The 20,198-nt window shown below is 33.6% G+C and overlaps 2 protein-coding genes across 2 annotated transcripts in view; both read right to left on the bottom strand.

Moving 5' to 3' along the window:
* LOC126978786 (transient receptor potential cation channel subfamily A member 1) overlaps positions 1-19,837 on the bottom strand; it is a 77,978-nt gene extending 58,141 nt beyond the window's left edge. Inside the window, exon 1 of the mRNA XM_050827856.1 lies at positions 19,741-19,837. The gene's annotated coding sequence lies outside the window, so the exon portion shown is untranslated. The remainder of the gene's footprint in view (positions 1-19,740) is intronic.
* Positions 7,544-9,483, bottom strand: LOC126978793 (carcinine transporter-like). The gene has a single exon (XM_050827867.1). It carries the CDS (start codon positions 9,395-9,397, stop codon positions 7,679-7,681), a length of 1,719 nt encoding a protein of 572 aa, XP_050683824.1. The 5' UTR covers positions 9,398-9,483; the 3' UTR covers positions 7,544-7,678.
* Positions 19,838-20,198: the final 361 nt, after the last annotated feature.

Raw genomic sequence — 20,198 nt, 5'->3', positions numbered from 1 at the left:
GACAAGGGACACCAAGTGGACGCTATATATATGGATGTTAGTAAAGCTTTCGATCGGGTCAACCACTCAATGTTAATAAGTAAACTACATAACGCTGGCATTCAAGGAACTTTACTGTCCTGGCTCTCGTCGTTTTTGTCGTACAGACAACTACAAGTTGTGGTTTGCGGGTATCAATCAGATCCATTCATGGCTCCGTCTGGAGTCCCTCAGGGATCCCATCTAGGTCCTATATTATTTTTAGTATTTATTAACGACTTGTGTAACCATATAAAATCTTCAAATTTTTCGTTATTTGCTGACGACCTAAAGATTTTTAAATCTATCCAAAATCCGTTAGACTCGATTTCCCTTCAAAATGACTTAAACAGTATTTCCGAATGGTCTATTAAAAATAAATTGCCCCTTAATGTAAAAAAATGTCAGCATATAAAATTTACAAAGAAACGAATTCCGCTTAATACTTCATATTCTTTAAATAATCTTTTGTTAGATGAAGTGGATGAAATCAGAGACCTTGGAATTATTTTAGACAAGAAAATATCCTTCAATACACACATAGATGTAACAATCAATAAATGTTACAAATTATTAGGCTTTGTTTGGCGTAATTGCAAAACGTTTAAATCATGTTTAGCTCTTAAAATGGTTTATTTTGCTCTAATTCGTAGTTTATTAGAATACGGCTCCACCGTTTGGAATCCATTCTATAAGGATCCTATCAAAAGAATCGAAAGAATCCAGAAACGCTTTCTTTTTTTATTGTCAGTACATGAAAAAAAACAATTCGAGTTAACCTCTTATAATGATAGATTGCATTTCTTTAATATAACGTCACTAGAAAATCGTCGCTGGGTGAATGATCAAATGTTTCTATACAAAATTTTAAATCACAAATTAGACTGTCCCAATATCCTAGCCAAAATTAAATTTTCAGTGCCACGCGAAAGTGCACGTTTCAGAAATTTCAAACCTTTTATTGGAAATTTATATAGAACTGAACTCGGTGCTAATAGTGTTTTAGAAAGGATCTGCCGGGAGCACAATAACCTTTTCAAAACTACTAGTGTTGACATCCACTCCTCCTCCCCTCCGCCTTACAAAAAATTATTGCAGCAATTTATGAGTGCAGAAACCACATAACGTATGCTTTGTTTTGATTTATATCCAAAATTTAATTTTTAGTATTTTTTTTTCACTTGTTACTTCTACATTATAGTACTATAATAGTACAATACAATATTCTTTCATTGTAAACTTGCAACCCCGCACTTGTGCAACTCAAAAATGCATGCTGGTTTGCCTGTAATTGGATTTACACCATAATTTATACTTATTTTGTTATTTTTATAAGCTTGTAATAGTGTATTATCTGTTGGTGAACCTAAATAAATAAATAAATTATAGTTTGAATAATTCCCACAATCCTAGTAATGTTACAAATGTGAAAATTTGTTGAGTTTGTGTGTATGTTTGTTACGTCTTCACGCAAAAGCTGCTAAATGGATTTTAATGAAACTTTAGAATAATATAGCTTACACATCAGAATAACACATAGGCTATCATTTATATATCAAAATATAACGATAAGTGTCAAGAAGTAGGAAAAAAATCTGCAATCTGTGAGCTATTCATGTTTGCGGCGCAATGCCCGTAGGAGTTACATAAATACATATATATCATACAAAAATACATGTATATCGGCGCAAATACTACAACACGCCTATTATAATGACGAGAATAATAAGGTTAATAATTTCACTCTAAAATTAAATCATAAAAATAGATCAATAGATCAATAAAAATATTTCAAAGACTTATAATTATAAGCATTTGAAAAATATTTCCAAGAATAACAAAATTAAAAGTATTCAGTAAAATTTTGTTAATAAATATTAAAAAAGAAAGATCCTCAAAAAAACAAAACATTCATACAAAAATGTTGCTTAAAACTATTACAAACAAATATTACAAAATAAATATTTCAAAAAAATATATACGAATAAATATTATACTTTTTCCCAAAATCTGTTCCAAAAAAATATTTATTCTTAATATATGGAAAACCCAAAAAAAAAATAACTATTGCTTCATTAGGTAAGTAATTTATCAACTAGGCTTAGTTTCCATACTGTTCCATATTTCTAATCTTTTTGTCATCACATCATTTATTAAATTTTTTTTTTAAATACGACCAGTTTTATATATATATTATGTTTAATAGTAGATATGTTTTATACCTCAAATTTATCTTACTCTGAATAAATTTCCGATTAAATTAAACCGTGTCAAAGAATATTTAATAGACCGTGTACAATTTTCGTAAGATTACGTTAGGCATGTATTAAAAAGCTCAAGAACAAACTCTTCACATTGCAAATAGATAGGAGTGTGTTTTGCCTTTCGTATTCTTATACATTGCGCAAATACCTTCTCTGCTCACATTCCTTGAAAGTGGACTTCTACAGAGAATTGTTATTCGAGATAACAGAAGTACACTAGGCCAATCCAATTTTTTTTTATTCAATAGTGGGTCACCTGGTATGTGATCATCGCAGCGCATACTATCTTGGAACACCAGAAAAATGACAAGAGGGGTGCTGACCTTATTAAGGCCGCTATCACAAGAAATCGCCAAAATAATAATATAAATAATAATCGCCTGTTTAACCTGATTCCTGCCGCCAAATTCCACCTTCGCACAACACGCCACAAGTTAGGATATCATCCTCACCATCTGGATGTGTGGCGGTCCTCCACAGTGCGGTTTTCAAGGAGCTTTCTTCCACGTACTATAAAGCTGTGGAATGAGCTTCCTTGTGCGGTGTTTTCGGGACGATACGACATGGGTACCTTAAAAAAAAGCGCGTACACCTTCCTTAAAGGCCGGCAACGCTCCTGTGATTCCTCTGGTGTTGCAAGAGATTGTGGGCGGCAGTGATCACTTAACAACAGGTGACGACCCGTACGCTCGTTTGTCCTCCTATTACATAAAAAAAAAACGCATAATTGAAACCATTTGGTACATGTCGGGCGAGGTTTGAACCGGGGCCGGGGCTCCGTAGAGAGAGTCGATGATTCAACCTATTGCACCACCGACGTTTCAAATTTTATTTGTTAACTAGCTGACCTCGAAAACGTTGTTTTTTCATATAAAATATGTTTAGAGTTAGACCGTTTCTTGGTCATTGCAACATTACTTTATTTTTCTAAAATAAAAGAATTTTTCTTAAATAAACGTAGCCTCAGTTACTCCTTATTACATCAGCTACCTGCCAATAATAGTCCTGTCAAAATCGGTCCAGCCACTTCAGAGATTAGCCGGAACAAACAAACAGACAGACAGACAAAAATTGTAAAATATGTTATTTTGGTGTATGTACCGTATATATATTTAGTAAAAAACGTTATTTCAATATTACAAACAGACATTCCAATTTTATTCAGTTGTATGATTTATTGCTCAAGTAAAATTCACCAAGACAATAGTGTAAATTGTGATGCTAATGGACAAGCAATGACATGTTACATTTTATGTTATGTAAACATGCCGAAATAGATGAAGGTCTACGCTGACGAATGTTATGTCACCTAGATATAATATTTATAGAAGATGCATGTTCACCTAAAAATCAAGAAACATTAGCACTCGAGAGTTAGTTATTGAAATGAAACTTTGCACCTTAAAAAGGCGACTTTAGCACTCCGTCCAACATAGTACTGGATAGGTGGCGTGCATAGTACTGAAATTTATTTATGCAGGTAGCAGCATTGGAACAAATTCGCAGATTTTTTAGGTGAAGGCGAAGCTACCGGGCACGAGGGTAGCAGCTGTTTTTCCATTTCGCCCAATAAGTCTTCCGCTTTATTTTATCTTTTATGACGTTTTCCGACACTTAATTTAATTCTAACCGAAAAAATACCTACTGATGCTTTCTCTCTCACTACCTCTTCCTGCACAGCTGATGAGGTATAGAGCCTAATATAAAGATTCTTTACAACACCCAAATTACCGTTTACTTGATAAATATAATGATTGTGAATATAATATATAGTTTAATGATAGAAATAATAAATAATTATGAGAGGAATAAATTAAAACATATAGCAGGTTGGTTATATGCTCACATAAGTACGTATGAAAATTTTCTCAAAATACTCAGGGTTTCTTTGATTATAAGACCACTTTCAGAGATAATATATTTTATTTTATTATTTAAAACTAAAGGAACCACATCAATGCTGATGTGCTGTGCAAGTAGATGCTCTTGATCGTCACGGGCTATTCTGCCTAAAAATAGCAGTCGGTTTCCATCCGTTTCTGTCGTCACGCCAGCACTAATGAAATCATCCGCAGGGCATTTGCCGCTCTTAATATACCAGCTGTTTTAGAGCCAGATGGTACCAGCCGCGATGGCAAGCGTCCTGATGAAATTACCCTGATGGCTCGTGCTGAAGGCAGCTGGTGTGGGAAGTTACGACAGTTGGTGCTGGGGCTGCTGCTTCTACTGCCGAAGACAGCAAACGTCGTAAATATATTGGCCTCAGTCTGTCATACATCTTTACGCCGTTTGGTGTCGAGACACTTGACCCTATTACTAGTACTACTATCTACGGGCCCCAAGCGCTGGCAGCTGTTTCGTACAACGGATCAGCCTTGCCATCCAATGCGGAAATGATGCCAGTATTTTTGGTACACTAGATAGTAGTAGATAGTACTACGGGCCCCAAGCGCTACTGAAACCCAAGCGCTGGCAGCTGTTTCGTACAACGGATCAGCCTTGCCATCCAATGCGGAAATGATGCCAGTATTCTTGGTACACTAGATAATAGTAGATAGTACTACGGGCCCCAAGCGCTACTGAAACCCAAGCGCTGGCAGCTGTTTCGTACAACGGATCAGCCTTGCCATCCAATGCGGAAATGATGCCAGTATTCTTGGTACACTAGATAATAGTAGATAGTACTACGGGCCCCAAGCGCTACTGAAACCCAACCGCTGGCAGCTGTTTCGTACAACGGATCAGCCTTGCCATCCAATGCGGAAATGATGCCAGTATTTTTGGTACACTAGATAGTAGTAGATAGTACTACGGGCCCCAAGCGCTACTGAAACCCAAGCGCTGGCAGCTGTTTCGTACAACGGATCAGCCTTGCCATCCAATGCGGAAATGATGCCAGTATTCTTGGTACACTAGATAGTAGTAGATAGTACTACGGGCCCCAAGCGCTACTGAAACCCAAGCGCTGGCAGCTGCCAGCTTTGTACGAAACAGCTGTTTCGTACAAAGGATCAGCCTTGCCATCCAATGCGGAAATGATGCCAGTATTCTTGGTACACTTGCCCGTGATGATAATTTTAATTTAATGTAATCATAGTATTGTTAATATGATAATAAGATTTGTTTTGTTTGATTAAATTAGGAACTGTAGAATTTTATTGTTTGCACAAATTTCACCAGATATTTGCTATTTATACTAATCTAAAGATAAATTCCTAGTTTTCTAAAATTAATATTATTTCATTGTTGCATAATAGCCAAATAATGATATAATATCTACTTTTGGTGTGTGTGAAATACATACCTATATTTGGGAAGGTTGCTTCCTTTATTATTTTTGTACCTAGTTATGATTTTTTGTTGAATGTTATATTAGTATCATATATAAAAACATACCTAATGACTGAACATAGGGTACATAATTTTATATTTATTGTATTCATTTCCTATTTCAGATTAATTTAATAATAATAATAATAATAATAATAATAAATTTTTTATTTGCGAAAAACTGCCACCAAATTTTTTACAAGTACAATAGATATGACAATTAACATTGTATAAAGAAAAGAAAAATAACAATACAAATGTTTAAAAAACAATAAAGAAAGATATATAAATGCTTTAAAACTAACTATGTAGAATGATAACAAACCAGGCAGCAGCGCGATTCGCAAAAAGGAAAGTTCTCAGCAAACGTTAGGACGTATTTTCCTAACACTGATATTATGAACTTCCTATATTTTTTTTTCCGTGAAAGCTATTTTGGCAGTAATGAGTGAAACAAATAATTATAATATTTAAATATTTATCGTATCCTCTATCTAATAAACAAAGCTCAGAATTTAATAAATTTATAAATCTGAAAAGAAAATATTTAGATCAAGTAGTGATGCGTATACACGCATTTACGTACATCCCCACTAGCTAGACAAGTATATAATAAAAATATATATAAAAAATGCATGAGTAATTTAATATTATATAGATAAAATATATCCATTATGATACCCATCCTCACTACAGTCGATGTATTTAATTTAGTTTTTGCTCTTGCAATAATAGCTTTTTGTAGTTATTCTTAAAAGATTCCTTTGAGTGCAAATTTCGAAGTGGTGGTGGCAGGTTATTCCAACACTTAGTGGCTGCGTAGCGAAAGCTACCACGAAATGCGGTTGTGTGGAAGATGGGCATATTTAAAGAATCGTGCGAAGCGCGGGTCTTATGTGGAATGTTAGCATTTAAATAAGGTTTAAAAAAATCGGTAAATATATCTACATTATCATAAGTGCTCAAAATCATAAAATGTGGAAGATAAAATGAAGAGTCTCATAAACTGACTATCATGTTCGTTGTCGGGTAAATGGAAGACGCATTAAGAAATAAATGAAAACAGTAATAATTATTGTATTTACGTAATGTTTTGCAAAGTTCCTTAGCATAGATCATTTTAATTTATTAAGTTCGAAAAGATATATTATACATATAATTATATTGATAACACTTAAATAAATATTACTTTTATTACATAAGACGTAGTGTGTGATTAGTTCAGTAGAAAATATAATAAATTCTACGTTAGATACGTCTTTGATTGATTGGTTGATGATTAAAAAAAAATGTTATATCCACGGACTAGTAAAAAAATAAGGACTCCATATCACGGAGGTGTTACATAACAGTGTAACAACAAAACAAGCCGATTAACGTGTAAATACACAGCTCCACGCACACACTTACAGGCCGATAGGCGGCCATTATGAGAATTGACATCGTCTGTGACAGATCAATTTGCGTCTCAATAAAATATTTTTAAAATGCCGTCGTGCGTTGTGAAAAAGATATATGATTATTTAAGGGAGAAAAAATTGTGTAACTAGTACTCCCCGTAACCGCTCACACACTAGCATAACGGTGCCTCACTTGCTAATATCACAGCGCGGAGTCCTTCTTTTTTACTGGTCCGTGATTATATCAATAATATTTCCATAGCACAAGGCATTAGTGTTTATTTGACAAGTGTAAGAGCTAACTTTATACCATAAATTTTCATAATATCAATTTCAAAGTATAAAAATTATTGTTATTAGAAAAATATAAAATAGTGTTTCCAAATCACCGACACAATACTTTTTGTAAGTAAAACCCTTATGTTTCACTTATCTATCAAAATTTTAAAGAGCAATATATAAAAGAGGTGAATAACTAACCTTATCATCTTCAAACATAAATACATATAAGTGGTTTAATTAAAATTCGCATTGTGCAATTTCAAACTTTATTTACAGGAATTATTAATTTTAATTTGCATTGTAAGTTTAATGAATATAATGAAAATTTAATAAAATACAGTCTTATAATATTAATTAAAACATAATATGCTAGTTTATATCAAATTAATCCATCTGAAAGGAAGGGTTATTTTCCTCTTTAGTATTGTTTAATTTCTTTCGAAGGAAAGGTACATCAAAAAACTTTGTGTTACTTATTAGATCTTCTGCATCTTGTAAAGTTTGAGGCATCTCTTTTCCAGCTGTTTCTGGCAAAACAAGGGCGCATATTGAGCCAATAATCGCTACGACACCCATAATAAAAAGTGGAAGCCAAGATACTAATTTGTGTGAGTACGCCACGTATGGTGAAATAACTGTAGCTACATAGCCACATATATGTACAATAGAAGCTCCCGATCCCCTTAGAGGAGTTGGCAAAATCTCAACTACCCATTGCATGACTGTGTTGCAGGCTATATTGACAGTAAATCTAGCAAATATAGTACAAATAACAGAAGGTAATCCTTCTCCTACGAACACACCTAAGATACAAAAAATACAACAAAAGCCCAATGAACTAACAGACAAAAACTTCCTGCCAGTTAAATCCAGTACGAAAGCAACAATAACTAATGAAGGGAATTCCGTAAATGAAACGAGAGTAAACGAAAGAAAGAAATCAAATCCCAATGAACCAAGAGTACGTATTAAAGAATCAAAAATTATCATACAACACATGTAATTTAAACACGTGCATAGGAAAACTTTTCTTAAAACTGGATTTTTTAAAAGCTCAACACTGCTCAGCTGTTCTTCTTTACCTTCTTTCTTTAAAGAAATTTTAAATTGCTCCAGTAGTTTTGGGGCTATTTCTTTTTTATTTATTTCGCCGATTCTTTTTATTATGTTTATTGCTTCGTCGATGCGTCCCTTCGAAAGGAGCCACCTAGGGCTCTCTGGTAGTATAAAGGGAAATATAATAGCTGATAACATTGGTATACTTGTAACTAAACCAATTGTTTTCCAATGACCACATGCTAGGCTAACCCATGGTAATGCCACAATACACAAAGTGAAAAAAATGCCAAATGACATATTAGCTATTATTGTTCTATATTTTGGAGCTACATATTCTATGACTAGAAGATACATTAACATCATACAGTTATCATAAGACATACCAAAAAAGAAACGGCAAATAGCAAATTCCATAAAATTTGATGCAAAAACACTAGCAACACCTGCTACAAAAGCAATCATATTACTTGCAGTAACAGCTGGAAGTCTTCCATAACGATCCGCTATCCAGCCTATAATGAATCCTCCCACTATTGAGCCAACAAAGAAAATTGATTGTGCATTTGCCTGGTAACTGTCTTTTTCGCAGACCCAACCAAGCTCACTAGAAATTGTTGGATATGGTATTTCTGATTTATCAAACTCCCACCCGTTTTGACAAGTTTGTACTGGCCAGGAGGCATTTGGCTTCTCTCCTGTTTTTAACACTTCACTAAAATTTGCAGCGTATGCATAGCACCTTGAATAACCAAACCGCGAACCAGGATCTTCTGGTATCGCTAATGTTCTGCGATCAGTTATTGTTAAGTTTTCTAATTCCGAAATCCAGCACCAATGGTTTGGAGACGTTTCTGTCATAAATTGTTGACTAAAGTATGTCAATCCTCCATAAAAATAAAATGGGAGTGTCGCAAAAAACAGAAAAACTTGATAGCGTCCAAATGAGCCGGCAGATGTCAGCAGTTGATCGTAGTCAACCTTTTCTGTAGTTTCAGAAACTTCGTTATTTTTCACATCATCGTTGTAATAATTTTTCGTTGCCATTTTATATGAAAATATTGTTCAAGGTATATTACGTGCTAATGAATAGCAAACACGAGTCGACAGCTCTTGCTCTGATAATACACTGATAGAACTCTTAATGTTTACTGAGAAATCACAACGATTCAAATCTTTATATAATGTACAACATGATACAACTTCTAAAGAAGATAAGATTAAAATGATGTTGTTACTATGTATTCAAAACGTCAGGACGGATTTTAATTTTGCAGAGTTTGATGGTTATAGGTTTTTGGAAAGGTCTAGCTTAAAAGCTAACTTAAGAAATATATTTTTTTTTGTTACATAATTTGCTGTGACATATGCGGTATTTTATTTGATAGGTTTTTCAAGAATTTAAATCATACACTCATGTGGGACCTAAAACTAACAATTTGCAGATTTGAGAATGAGAATTTGTGAATGAGAGGCTTCCGTGCACAGGATACAGCCCAGCGGCGCCTTTCTCAAATTCAAATTCAAATATTTTTATTCAAAATAGGATGTGGCATCACTTATTGAAAGTCAAAAAAAACTACCACCCAATACAAAATGAATGCCTCAGGCCCGAGAAGCGTGGGCGCAACAAAGTCAGCGGTCTTTTTTTGTTTATCAAAAAGTATGTTTACAAAGTAATATTGTACAATTAAACTTATTATTTAATAGCCTGAGGGCGGTCACTCCATTCCCAATGTGTGGTATCATTAAGAAAGTCATTTATGTTATAGTTACCTTTACCACACAAATGTTTGTAAACAATTCTTTTGAATAACGTAATACTTTGTTTTGAACATTTTCTAAGATCTTGTTGTAAAAACATAAAATGTATATGTTTTCTCTTGAAGGGCGCCGTAGTAAGTGAAATTATTTATCTAAAGAGATTTAACATAACTAACTAAAGGTTAATTTTTTGGGATAAATTAAAAATTCTAAACGGCACTTCAATGTAATGGGTACGGTGAACTGTTCGCTTTCATAGAATTCATTTCATATAATTTATGGAGCCTTATAAAATATAAAAAAGAATTTTATAAGCACTCATAAATTACACTGCTTTGTTTTTAAAAGTGACAAAAATTTTGTTTGTGTTATACAATTGACATGACTAAATTATACTTTTTTTTATGGAATAGGAGGACAAACGAGCGTACGGGTCACCTGGTGTTAAGTGATCACCGCCGCCCACATTCTCTTGCAACACCAGAGGAATCACAAGAGCGTTGCCGGCCTTTAAGGAAGGTGTACGCGCTTTTTTGAAGGTACCCATGTCGTATCGTCCCGGAAACACCGCACAAGGAAGCTCATTCCACAGCTTAATATAATATACTTAATTATAACATAGGTAAGGAACACTGTTGTACCTAGACCAGTACATTTTTATTTTTAATAAAATAAATTGACAAAGTAAGGCCTGTCAAGACACAATTATAAAATGATCAGTTATTTAAAAAATAAATAAAATCTGAGAATTTTATATAAGGCTGAGTGCAAACGCGGTTACAAAAAAAACGGTAAAACAATGTAAGATACAACAGACCTGATGTACTGTACTGTGAAATTTGTGCATGGTTATGAAGATGAAATTAAAAACATGCAACCGCAAGTAACCACTTGAATAATTATGTAATAATTATATCAATACCTTTTAAATGACTAATCATCTCAACTTCTGTAATCAACATTGAATACGAAAATCAGGAAAGCAATCTTTTTGTCGCATGGATTAGCAGCACCCAAGGCGAATAAAGGTAGGTCCTATAACATATTTAACATCAACCTTTGGGAAAATAATAAATTCCAATGGCCTTTAGTGAACTTATAGGCTTATCAGTCTTATTATTAAAGGCTGCTCCTTTGACATAGTTCACAACTATAATAGTCTATCTTATCTCTCATTTAATATTCTTTTGACTTCAATATTTTTACATATTATGTGCCTTGTGAGGTCTTTCGTAGTGTAACTGAAAACAAATTTGAAAATGTATGAAAGAAGAAATTTCTCCTCCTCCATTAGAATTTTATTGGAGTCTCAATATTACCCTTGTCGAATGAATTGTTTAATATTATTTCGGTTTTTTTTGGAGCATAAATAAATAGAGAAGATGATTTCACCTTTTTACAGCTGGACTCATCGGGATGCCAATATCTAACAATTATTTTGAAAAAACATCTGCACTTTGATCTTGCTTTAAAAGTACATGCATATTAGCTGTCAATCTAAGTGTCTTTACATATTGCCACAAATTAGACGATATCAAACACTTGTTTAGTTCATCAGCTGCTGATCGTGGAATAACCGGAAGAGACTGACGGAAATCACCAGACAAAAGAATCATAGCTCCACCAAATATATTTTGGCTAAAAAGATATTTTAAAGATCTATCTAGCGCCTTAGTGACTTCTTGTGGGCCATCGTACATTCATCCCAAATAATCAGATTACTCTCCTGTAAAATTTTTGCCATTGTGCTATTATGCCAATGCCAGCGCGATATCATTCTGCAGTTCGTCGCCAAAAGCGGTGATCAAAAAAGTTTTTGCAGTCCCTCCAAGAGCATCTAAGAAATAAATAACATTAGTTCCATTGCTCACAGCTTCTATCACAGAGTCATGGGCAATCTTTTGATGTCGATTCAATATTGGAACATTTGTGCTAACTACTTCAGCTAGTTCTTGAGCATAGTATTGGGCTTCTCTTTGCAACTCATAAGTATGTATATCATGCATAGGACGATTGGGCGATGTCATGCCTTAACACGATAGCACTTTATTTAAGATCATTAAATAGTTGTCTTCTATCATAATTAGTGCCTCATCATTGTAAATTTCTTCAGTTATTTGCAGTATAGGATTTGTAGTAATAGAGCGCATACGATACAAAATATCCTCAGACATGCTGTCTTTATATTACACCCATAAATCATTTGGATTCGAGGGAAAACATGTGGATATGATGATGGCAAACAATGAAGAAATGACGAAATCTTTAAGCGTACCTATTATACCAATGGGTATCGTTCTCAAGCAACTGTAAAACTTGACACCCCTAACGATAAGTTGCAAACAAATGTCCATTAACGGTTTTTAGTTGTTGGAACGACGTTGGACCACGAACGACGACTTACCAGCAGCAACCGACGGTAATAACATTAATTATTATATGTATGAACAGTGTAAATGTGATACAGAGTGTCTGAAGGAAAAAGAAAAAAGGTGTCGTTCGTGGATCGTAAATGAAAAGAAGCACCAAATCGCCTCGTTGCTACTGACATAGCGATCCATCTGATATTGAGATACTTCGTCATTTTCATCAGTTACAGTAAAAACGGCTTTGCCACTGCATTTATTTACATATGTACTTAATTGACTTGACGGAGTTACAGTATTCTATGTTAAGATGAACGTCAAACGCTTTGGACAAGATTGAAGAATATTTCGCAATCCAACGATTGTCTATACCTACTCGTACATCTCGTCCTTTGAACTTTACAGCGACAAATCGTCCATTATTATCAATATATAGATAGATATATATATATATATACATATCCATATATCCGTTTTTATTTTTTAGAACCATCCTTGTACCGTAACGTTCGAATTTGGTCAAGCCGTTTCTGAGTTTTACCGAGACTAACGCACAGCAATTCATTTTTAATTAAATAAATTGAAAAGGTCTGGTAGCATTTCAGGTCTTCCTACCTATGATACTTATAAATATCTAGACTCATGTTATATATATCTAGATACATTATGTATGAAGTAACCATACCATAAAATAAAACAAACACTTAATTATTAATCTCCTTCTTATTTGAAGTCGGTTGAAGTACAAAGTGATCCATTCAACTTAATATGCGTCACGTATTCTTAGGTGTCTGTTCGTGTCACACATAAAATTGTCTTATTTTGTATTCCGTGGTTTTACACCGTTTTGAGGATCGCGCTTTAAAGGGATACACGCTTCTTCGGCAAATAGACGTTGTTTCATTGTCAATCAATCAACCGAACTGTGTTATAAGCCCCAAAACTGTATAATATTGTATATAAAGTATTGGATAGTGAGCCTTGCATGTGCATTAGCTCATTGATCTCCCCGAAATAAATCTATATAAAAAGGTGACGACCTGTTTAGCCGAGTGGTTAGCGATCCTACCTGCTAAGTTAGAGGTCCCGGGTTCAAATCCCGGTAGGTGCAAGCGTTTATATGATGAATGTGGATGTTTGTTTCCGAGTCATGTATGTTTAAATGTATTTATGTATGTTTATATGTATTTATGTATGTTTAAGTACCTAAGTATATTGTATTAAATATATTGTTGTCTTGCAACCCATAACACAGGCTATATATGCTTAATTTGGAGCAAGATAATTTGTGTAAAATGTGTGTCAATATTATATTATTATTATTATTATATGACTACATGACGTATTAAGTGGTAAAAAAATCCGGCTGTACCGTATTTGTACTGAATCTGAATCTGGCTGGCTTTTATGTCATTGAAATTCAAAGTGTTTCATTGAAAAAAAATCCAATTGTAAAAGTTGTTTCCACCTTAATACACTACTTAATTGATTTTCAAAATTGTAAATAGCAGATAGTTGGTTTAAACATTGTCAATCCGCATAGATCCACCTCGCTTTGGTCTTCGGTTACGGATAAAATGGACGCTATTTTTGGAACAGGGGATCAAGATCGGCATATCAGTAGTTACAACATAGCTAAAGAACTTGTCCAGTAAACAGTTAGTCTTAGATGAAAAAATATAGTTATACAAAAAAGCTCGCTGTTTGGGTGCCACACGAGTTATGTAAAAGAAACCTAATGAAATGTATTCATTTGCGATTCTTCATTACGACCTTTTGATTTGATTTATAGAAATGGTGTGGTCTTTCATCAAGATACCGTTAGACCGTGAAAATACTTAGGCACTCAGCAAAAATTGAGAGAGTTTGACTAGGAGGTGAAAATGCATCCAAATGTTTTATAACCAAGGTTTGTATAACCAAGATCCGCACATTGGCACATTTATTTACAAATTTAAAGAATAAAATGCGAAGAATCTTGTACCGCAAAGAATCATCACTTATTTTGATTTCTATGATATCCTTAATTACCATTACATTCGTACTCACCCTCAATCATTTCTTTTTCAACGACACAGGGCAACTTTAACCAAGTTTTGACGTTTCACTACCGATGATGATAAAATTACTTTCTTGCTACAAGATACACTTTACGATGACATCTTTCAATTATTATAAATCTCTTTTTCATATCTGTTAGGCAATTTGTCTATGAATAGATTGATTTAACCCATGTTAAACTAAGGGATAGCCCCACTGTGAATGCTAAGCCAATCAGTGTGGTATAGTATAGTATTATAGCAAGTGATACTATCAAATATATATACACTGACTGTTCTGCTGAATACCAACCCAGTAACGAAATTCCTATCATTAACAGACATTCAAACTGCAAGATCGGAGTGTTTCAGATTATGTTGTTGATATTGATTCTGTTTTGTCTTCTTTGTGCAGGAAATGTGTTTCAGAGAGTTTAGTTTAACTACATATGTATAAAGAATGAGACGAAGAGAGTTACATAGACTTAGATATTTTTTAAATACGTTTTATAATCAGTAGCTAGTATTACACAAACATTACTCGAGGTATTGAGCGATCATATAAGAAGAAAAAAATAACATAAATAACATGTTATTTGGTAAATTAGTAAGCTAAACCGAAAGTTAAATAATTAATAACCCAATAGTAAGCTCGCGGGGCGCGGAAATGGGAAGGGGAAGGAACCCGAAATACGGACATGACGGCGCAGCACGAATCGCTTTTGCGAAAAACTTTCTAAATATTTCTATTCACTTGTACACGTAAGATAAAATATAATATTTCTGCTTTTTTATAGAAATTTTGCCTGTGAATATAAAATAATATATTTTTAAAAAGTTTGTAAAGACTCCGTCACGTCAAAAAAATATTTTATTGTAATTTGTGATTTTCGTAATATTGATTCTGATTTCGGAATAATTTAGAGTACAGCTAGTCGATGATGTTGATGGTAAAAAAAATTGCAATTTGTTTGTCTATTTGCGTGAAATATCGACTGGTGTAGACATTAAAAATAAGAATGAAATAAGTTAAGTATAATAATATGTAGAAAAGAATCAAATCTCACATTGAGATAAGCCAAAACAAAAATAAATTTCTAAAATGCTAGTTACAGTTACCGATTTATTGTGTACATGTTTTGTTTTGCGAGAAAATCCATGGATAGTTAGAAAAGCACCCGTAGTACAACTCGGGCAAATCAACATGACAGCTGTTCGAATGTCGATTTTGCACACTGTGCAAAAAAGTTTTTGTTTCCATTCAACTTTCTCGTACGAAAGCGATGCTATCGCTTAGTGTGTTAAAAGTTATAACAGTTAATTTAAACTTTTACGCTAACAATGTCAACCAGTAATAGCTAACAATGTCACTGTTTTGAAACAATTTGGCTTTACTAGGGGACGTTCAACAATGGATGCAGGTGTTGAGCTGATCAAGAATATTTTTGATGCCTGGGAGGAATCGCAGAATGCACTTGGCATCTTCTGTCATTTATCTAAGGCTTTTGATTGTGTTCAACATTCAACGCTGGTCAGGAAGCTATACCACTATGGCATAAAAGGAACTGCGCTCGATCTTCTGACTTCATATCTAAACAATAGAATTCAGAGGGTCGACGTGAATGGCAGGAGATCTCCTGGGACTCCTCTCAGTATGGGAGTACCACAAGGGTCTATTCTTGGACCGTTCCTCTTCCTTATCTATATACATGATCTTCCTAATCTTATAGAGAAAAAACATAAGGTAGTATTGTTTGCGAACGACACTTCACTGATTTTCAAAGTGAAAAGAAACCAAGCTATGTTTGACGAAGTGAACAATATTTTATCTGACATCGTGTACTGGTTTAGCGCTAATAACCTATTGTTAAATAGCAAGAAAACTAAATTCATTAAATTTACCGTACCAAATGTCAAAAATGTAAATGTGTGTTTTGTTAAATGGAGAGGTGATAGAACCGGTGGAATCTGCTATATTTCTTGGCATAACTCTAGATTCCAAATTACAATGGGGCCCCCATATTGAAGGATTGGCGAACAGACTTAGTTCTGCAGCATACGCGGTTAAAAAAATTAGACAATTAACTGACATAGATACGGCGCGACTAGTATACTTTAGTTATTTCCATAGTATTATGTCCTATGGTATATTGCTATGGGGCAACGCTGCCGATATTAATATAATATTTGTGCTGCAGAAGAGGGCTATTCGCGCTATTTATAACCTAGGTCCTAGGGAATCATTGAGAGCAAAATTCAAAGAAATTAACATCTTGACTGTTGCTTCTCAATATATTCTTGATAATGTAATGTATGTTCATAGTCCATAATGTTAACACCAGGAACAGACATAAACTGATGATGCCTACTACTCGGCTAAGTCGAGTTAGTAAGTCTTTTGTGGGGCGATGTATATGCTTTTACAACAAGATCCCAGAAAATGTTCAAAACAAAGGTGTTACGTTATTCAAAATAATTGTTAAAAAACGTTTGTGTGGTAAAGGTTACTATAACATAAATAACTTTCTTAATGATACCACAGATTGGGAATGGAGCGACCGCCCTCAGGCTATTAAATAATAAGTTTAATTGTACAATGTTACATTGTAAATGTTACTTTAATTGTAAAACATATTTTTGATGAAAAAAAAAAGCCCGCTGAGTTTGTTGCGCCCATTCTTCTCAGGCCTGAGGCATTCACTTTGGAATGGGTGGTAGTTTTTATTTTGAGTTTCAATAAGTGATTTCACATCCTATTTTGAATAAAAATATTTGAATTTGAATTTGAATTTGTCATCCAGCAATAAGCTTACGATGTCAACCAGCAATAGCTAACAATCGTGTATTCTATACTGATTCTTGGTGATTCTATGGTGATTCTTCCCAAAAACGATCAATATTTTAATCGATTTGAATCATAAGGTGATGAATCGATTCACAAACAAAAACTGAAACGTGGCATTGTGCTATTTGATAATGGCAGTAGGCGGGTCTAAGAGTATATTGCAGTGTTTATAAAAATATATTATTCTATTAATTATTTTAAATGTATCATAATCAATAAATTAATATGTTTCATTCCTAAACCTAAAACAACACACATACAATATCTAAACAAATATTTTACTTTTGTATGTACCAACCCTAGCGCTTCACCTAGACGTAGGTATAAATGTCAAGGATACCGCTGAGTTACGCTACTGTTATATTACTTGTATTGTGTACTACCTGACGTATAATTTATTACTATTTATTTTTAAAGTGCATTTAGACGGGATGACCTATGGTTCAACGCCCTCTACTAAATTTTAGTACACTAACTTATCCACTAAGTAATTAATTACCCATAACACTTGGTATACAAAATAAAACAATTATCAAAATCTAGATAATATAGCTGACAGGAAAATATAATACAAATTGTAATTTCATTTGTATGTTTAATTCAATGAATAAAAAACATGTTATTAAACCTGAGGAAAATAGGTCAAATTTGTTATTTTTAACATAAGTATTAAATGTCATTTTTATTTAAACGATAAAATAACTTTAATTTTCTAAGTGTTCAAAGATATTACTAGATAAAATTTTATAGGTTCATTGCGAAAGTAAGCGAATGTTTTCCTCTATGTTCCAGAGTTACTTAATTACTCAAGCCGTGAAAGTCAAGTCGATTGTTTTTGTTTCGGAATAATTTTTGATTTTTGTTTTTTTTAATTGAGTTATGTTTTGGTTGTAAGATTATTTTTTTAATTCTTATAGTTCATTAGAGTACATAATAAGTCTTCAGTGGTCCCAAATTTTAAAATTACTGTAAATATTAATATATTTAAATCTTAGGATACAGTTTAGTTTTCAACATGTTGTAACTAGGTAGAGACTTGGCCAAAGAACCCCTCAATAATCGATCCATAAACACGAAAAAAAGCCTATGTAGATTGTAGTTTGTAGTTGCTAACATAAATAAAATGTTGTGCTAATGTTCAATTAACAAATGGTGATATTCAACTACGCAGTACAATATAATGCAGTAAATAAACGTTATAATAATTAATATTTTACGTTAATGATCTTAACGATAAATGCTGATGGATATGACGACCTGTCCCCACAAGCACACAGCCCCCACAAGCACACAGCTCCCACAAGCACACAGCCGGTCTGAGGTTCGAGTCTCCTTAGGAGACGCCCTGCGACTGTTGTTGCGTAGTCTTTGCGGCCTCCACGGCCCACGTCCTACTTCGCTGTGAAAGCCAGGGCTGCTAACAGCACAGAGGAGGTTTTAGTCGGTATGGGGTGTCCGCTTACGCGGACACTCGAGTCCGACATATTACGCCCCGTTCCGGGGCGTAAATACGTAACCGTATTTCCTCCTCTCAAAAAAAAAAAGACGACCTGTATACCCGAGTGGTTAGCTATCCTACCTACTAAGCTAGAGGGCCCGGGTTCGAATCCGGGTAGGTGCAAGCATTTATATGATGAATATGGATGTTTGTTTCCGGGTCATGGACGTTTATATGTATTTATGAATGTTTATATATATTAATGTATGTTTAAGTAAGTATATTCTATTAAATATATCGTTGTCTTGCAACCCATAACCCACTAATTGGGGGCAAGATAATTTGTGTAAAAGTTGTGTCAATATTATATTATATTATTACACATATAGAGTATGTTAACTACGATTGCCAGTGGTCAAAATAAATTCAGAAGCAGCAACCAGTCTGTCCGTCAACGCGATAAGTGAGTAGTGATAGATCCGGAGTCGACGTTATTCATAAAAGGGCATAAATATGTACAAATTTCTTCAATAAAGTCAGTTCTTCGCGTTATTTACTTTTTAATGTACCTAACTCAACCTTTTTTCTTTTATTTAAAAATATATTCCTAAACCTGATATTCTTTAATTATCTAAATTTGGCATTCCTGTAATGCTATCTTATTTGATACTTGATGAAATAGATGGTCAAACTTTAATATGGTTATACAAAATCTAGATGGTCATCGTATAAGTCTGCTTATCATGTACTTATTCATCCTAAATCAATGGTGACAACTAAGAATCAAATAAATTTATATTTATCTTATATTCACATCGATAAATCAATAAAATAATCTTACACCGTAGTTTTTTTGAAAATCTTAAGTTACATTATTTTATTCTTTATTAATATTCTCGTCAATACAACGTTGGAAAAATAACACAACTTATACTCACCACGCAGATGTTAAGCATAACTCGCGATGAAAAAGTTTTTGTGTAGAAACTTTTAATAACGAGATTACACGAGATTAAACACGTTAGCTTTGGTCACCGCGACAGACCAAACAAGAGCGAATCGTGTTATCTCTGGCGCCACCGCTTCAGACATGCGTGCTACGTTTCTTGTACGAATAGCTTTTTAAAGGTTTCATTCAAATTATTTGTAATGAGAAAACATTGAACTTTATGGCCTACTTATACATTTCAAGATGGCCTCTCCCTGCGGCCTACAGTGTAGTTTTCTTATCCGCTGCTTTATATAATATTAATTAAATAATGGTTTCCTTGATATTTTCATAACACTGCATTTTTATTATTTCATAATTTTCTTTATTATTTTTAGTAAAAAATAAATAAAAATCGTATATATATAAATTTATTAAATATATAATAATCCATTTTTTTATTAATTA

This window comes from Leptidea sinapis, chromosome Z, assembly GCF_905404315.1.
Source record: "Leptidea sinapis chromosome Z, ilLepSina1.1, whole genome shotgun sequence".
Lineage (NCBI taxonomy): Eukaryota > Metazoa > Arthropoda > Insecta > Lepidoptera > Pieridae > Leptidea > Leptidea sinapis.
Note: the sequence above shows the minus strand (reverse complement) of the source record. Positions and strands in the feature narration are given on the sequence as shown.